General features: G+C 38.7%; 1 protein-coding gene across 1 annotated transcript in view; it reads left to right on the plus strand.

Moving 5' to 3' along the window:
* Positions 1–4070: 4070 nt before the first annotated feature.
* LOC106880508 (collagen alpha-5(VI) chain) overlaps positions 4071–5339 on the plus strand; it is a 15216-nt gene continuing 13947 nt past the window's right edge. The window contains exon 1 of the mRNA XM_014930487.3: positions 4071–4201. Coding sequence (XP_014785973.1) covers positions 4102–4201 — 100 coding nt within the window. The 5' untranslated portion in view covers positions 4071–4101. The remainder of the gene's footprint in view (positions 4202–5339) is intronic.

Raw genomic sequence — 5339 nt, forward strand, 5'->3', positions numbered from 1 at the left:
TGTTCTGTCTATATCTTACTCGGCATGGATACAGACAGATAAGAAACTGATCGTCGCATATCTAATCATACCAACTTTCAAAACGGTAAACACAGATAGTGTTTAGTTTAGTCCTTGTGTCCCCTTCACCCTCATCCACCTCTTCCTTTTCGTCTACTGTATCAGCAGCATCATCGTCGTCATTGTCGTCCTTGGCGTCATCAACATCATCATCGTCGTTGTCACCGTAGTCCATCTTTTCCTCGCCTCGTTCGTAGTCATCAGATGAGAACGTTCTCGTCTGATGACTACGGCCTTTTATAATGATGTCATGTTCTCATGCTTCATTAAAAGTTAGGTAAGAAACAGTTGTAATGTGCTGACACTTATCTATCGTGCATGTTTATTCATTTGGTTATATATATATATATATATATATATATATATATATATATATATATATATATATGTATACACACAAGATATAAGTGTACGTGTGTGTGTGTGTGTGTGTGTGTGTGTGTGTGTGCGTGTGTGTGTGCACGCGTGCGTGCGTACTCACACACAAACGCGCGCATATACACACACGCATATATGTACACATTCTCAGGTGCCGCTACGTGGTAAGAAATTTTCTATTCAACCACATGGTTTCAGGTTCAGTACCACTGCGTGAAACCTTGGGGAAGTGTCTTTTTCTACCACCAGCACCATCATCAGCACTGCTGCCTCCGGTATCACTTCACCCAATCATCATCATCATCATCATCATCATCATCATCATCATCATCATCATCACCACCACCACCACCACCACCACCACCACCATCACCATCATCATCATCATCATCATCACCATCATCATCATCACCATCATCACCACCACCACCACCACCACCACCACCACCACCACCACCACCACCATCATCATCATCATCATCATCATCATCATCACCATCATCATCATCATCATCATCATCTATGTATGTATGTAGCTTGGCCCGTGTACTGCGCTCCGTCGAAGACCCACTTGAGTAATCTCTTCTTTTAGGTCAGCAATTATGACTGCTTCCATAATTCTTCTGGCCTTGTAGTTATACCGGAACTGCGTGGGGAACTGAATGTTTTGAGGCATAGATCGCTGCAATGCCAACATTGCCTTCAGGCCAAGCTTACCTTAGATGCCATAAATGTGAAGATACCGTTTTATATACAACGTTCTCTTTCCAAACATTAACGGCATACGTTCTTACGTTGAATAACTTTAGCGATGGAAGTGAGGACAAGTCCTGCTATCAATCGAGTACCCTCAGAATACGGCCCCCACCGTGCCTTCCTTTTTTCTTGCGGCTGATGTAAAAGAGATAATGTGGATGACACGATTAAGGGAACTGATGGCATACTTTTCTCTCTTCTTTTGTATTAAGATTTTCAAGTACAATTGTTTTGTTTACCGTGCTGAAAACTAGTATTGTATTTTATCGAAGCCGATAGGAGAAAGAGAAAAATAATCGACCTCGGCGGTATTCGAACTTAGAACGTAAAGAGCAGCAAGAAAAACCGCTACGTATTTTGTTCGATACGCTAACGATTCTGCCAGCTCGTCGCTTTGACCATGATAATGATATTGATAATAACCCTTTCTACTACAGGCACGAGGCCTGGAATTTTGAGTGGAGTGGGCTAGTCGATTAGATCGACACAAATGATCGACTGGTACTCATTCTATTGTACACGAAAAGAGAAAAGGTACAGTCGACCACAGAAGTTCTTTTTAAATCTCACTAAGCATTATGTCTAACGTACCAGATCATCACCTTAATAATAATAATAATAATAATAATAATAATAATAATAATAATAATAATAATAATAATAATAATGATAATAAATGCCCAGATGCAGTACCAGGCATCGGCTCTCATGGCTTCTGATCTTGATTGGAAGTGTTATCATGTATATTGTTTTGTCTTGGTATATAAGATGGGCTACAGCAAATATTCTGCTTAATACCACATATTTGCTGGTCAGTTGTTTGACCTTAACCAGTTGAGCATGTCCCTTGGTGGCTGACGATATGTGCATCTCTGATCACGAGCAGAAGTAGTGGGAGAGCATCATAGCCATGTGTTAAGAGGAATTCTTTGGGGTTTGAATAATTCACCTTTGGAAACATGGGTGTTTTGCTCAACATCCTTAAACGAACCTTATTCAGGGACCTTTTGAGCGGGATGGGCTACTCGACCTGAAGAAAATTCTAACTGGGCCCCACCTGCGAGGTCATGCGCTGTTTATCTTGATATGACATCACCATGTCGCGCACACATGTGGTTGTGATGCATGTGCCTGGTGTACCCTGATCAGACGGGTAGTCATGATGGGCATACTGGGCTTCGTATATTTTACCCCGGTGTCACTTTCATGGCATGCTCTGCTCTCTCACTCAATAATAATAATAATAATAATAATAATAATAATAATAATTATTATTATTATTATAAAGGTTTCTACTATAGGCACGAGGCCTGAAATTTTAGGGGAAGGGGCAAGTCGATTACATCAACCCCAGTACTCAACTGGTACTTAATTTATCGATTCCGAAAGGATAAAAAGCAAAGTTGACCTCGGTGGAATTTGAACTCAGAACATAGTAGCAGACAAAATACCGCTAAGCATTTCGCTGACATCATTATGAATGAGCTGAGTTTTTAACACACAAACATTCTTAAGAGAAGTCTCTTTTATACTCGATTCTACAGCTCGCATCGTCCTACATTAGTTAATATATTATCAATTAAAAAAAGTATTTTAAAATCCCTCTAGAGACAAACTTTATTTCAAATTTATTCAGGGTTGTAACTAAACAACTGAAACCCCACTAACTTTGACCCTTGTCTGTAGTAACAGTAGAAGCTTTTGCTGTTGTTGTTGCTTTTATCGTAGTTCTCATTGTTGGCCCTGTTCTTTAAACCCAAAGCCCATGTCAAGCTTGTCGGCCTAACGTATAGTCAAACAACATTACCACCGAAACCACTCACTCTTATTGTTTTTATACATAGTCTATCTAGGAGTTCAGTGGAGGCGCAATGGTCCAGTGGTTAGGGCAGAGGTCTCGCGGTCATAGGATCGCGGTTTCGATTCCCAGACCGGGCGTTGTGAGTGTTTATTGAGCGAAAACACCTAAAAGCTCCACGAGGCTCCGGCAGGGGATGGTGGTGAATCCTGCTGAACTCTTACACCACAACTTTCTCTCACTCTTACTTCCTGCTTCTGTTCTGTCTCTAGTTCAAAGGGCCAGCCTTGTCGCACTCTGTGTCACGCTGAATATCCCCGAGAACTACGTTAAGGGTACATGTGTCTGTGCAGTGCTCAGCCACTTGAACGTTAGTTTCACGAGCAGGCTGTTCCGTTGATCGGATCAACTGGAACCCTCGACGTCGTAAGCGACGGAGTGCCAACAATCTAGGAGTGCTTTATCTAATGTATCATCCTACTTTGTCTAACGATATAAGATGTGAAGTGTGATTTGAAGTTGATTTAGGCAACTATTTCTTGAAAACCGAGCGAGCAATAACAGCGGTAGAAGCAGTAGTAGTAGAAGTGTTAGTAATTCTGGTCAGATGTCATTTTCTCAGACGGAACAAACTTCGCACTCTATCACCAATAAATAAATAAATAAATGAATAAATAATAAATAATTCTCAGAAACACGAATTAACAGATAAAAAAAATTACAAAAAAAATGTACTTTAAAAAACAGCAGCAGTTATTAGATTACCATATCTGCTATATACGTGTAAGTATATGTATATACATATGTATGTATGTATGTATGCATGTATGTATGTATGTATGCATGTATGTATGTATGTATGTACGTACGTATGTACGTGTAAAACATTTAGTAATTAACTACACCTGCGCATAATACACAATCATTCAGTAAATAATATTTAAGATATTTTTACATTTTTTTTTATCTCCAAAATTCTCAAGAAAACAGGCTATCAATCTGATTGCATTAGTTTCAAGGTCTATGATTTCTTGTGCATCTTTTTTTATATAAAAACCGTGAGTTTCTGGTTAGTTCCGTCAGTTGAGTTGAGGTGTTCAAGTTTAGACATGAGGATTCCAACACTATTGCTTAATATTATTGGAGTGGTCATTTTGACCGTCCAGTATGGAAGTTCACTCCCGCATACAACATCATCATCAGTCCAAGGTAAATCAATCTAATTTATACATACATACATACAATCATGCATGCATGCATACATAGGTATATATGGATGTATATATATACCTATATTGTAAGAGAATTAGTGTCATTGTTTTTGATAATTGATCAGTATTATAACTATTAAAAATATATAAATCGCAAGTATACAAATTAAACAATTGTTTTATTTATTTAATTTCAATTTGATAAATCCACTTCGAAATGTTGCCCCACCACCCATATTTAGCACAAAAAGGCAGGCTGTTGTTTTTCTGTTTAGAGGCTATGACGAATGAGATTGCGTGGTGAATGAAACAGAAAAGATTGAAGAATGAAATCTTTCTTTTCGGTTAAGCCCTCTTCGACTTATTTAAGTCGAGAACTCGGAGGCGATGTTGTTTCAAAAAATTAACCTGAAACAGACAGATCCGTCCCCTAATGTTAACATCCAAGCTCGTTATGCTTCAATGATAACAAAGCAAAATACAAACCAGATCGGTCGTCACCCGTATAAACAAGGGTCGCGTACCCCAGTGAGGAACCGGACTGGGTACAAAAAATCAGCTACTGGTTCAAATCTTCCCGAAACGCAGTAGCTGGAAGTACCTCACAACTGGAATTTTCCAACAGATGGCCATCCACGCTCGTCATAAAAAAGCCGAAAGAAAAAGAATTAAAAATGGTCCAGGGGAGATAATAAAGAAGTTCTTAAGGCCGTCTATTAGCCATGTATTTCCTCGCAAATAAACTTAATACTGAACAAACCTACCTAAACTGGAGACAGAAGCAACTTGAAGTCAGACCCTACATAGACAGTTACAAACTTGCCAATGTCAGAAGAAACATTATAAAAAAAATTACTAACTGTATTAGAGATTGACCAAATTAATTAATCAGTAAGGGATAAAGGGAATATACTACAGAGGAAATAATTATAGACCAGCCCAGGTTTGATGAAAATGCAGTAATGATATAAAGAGTTAATGTAACTGATAAGCCAAGTGAAATACGTTCCGAACCAACCATAAACACCTAAACAAATGAGGAAAGTCACAGAGAAATTGACCCAACTGAAATAGGTGATCTAAAAAATCAAATCATGGTTGAACGGCTGAAAATTATAGAAACCAGTATGAATGAA

This window comes from Octopus bimaculoides, chromosome 9 (assembly GCF_046866305.1).
Source record: "Octopus bimaculoides isolate indiv1 chromosome 9, ASM4686630v1, whole genome shotgun sequence".
Lineage (NCBI taxonomy): Eukaryota > Metazoa > Mollusca > Cephalopoda > Octopoda > Octopodidae > Octopus > Octopus bimaculoides.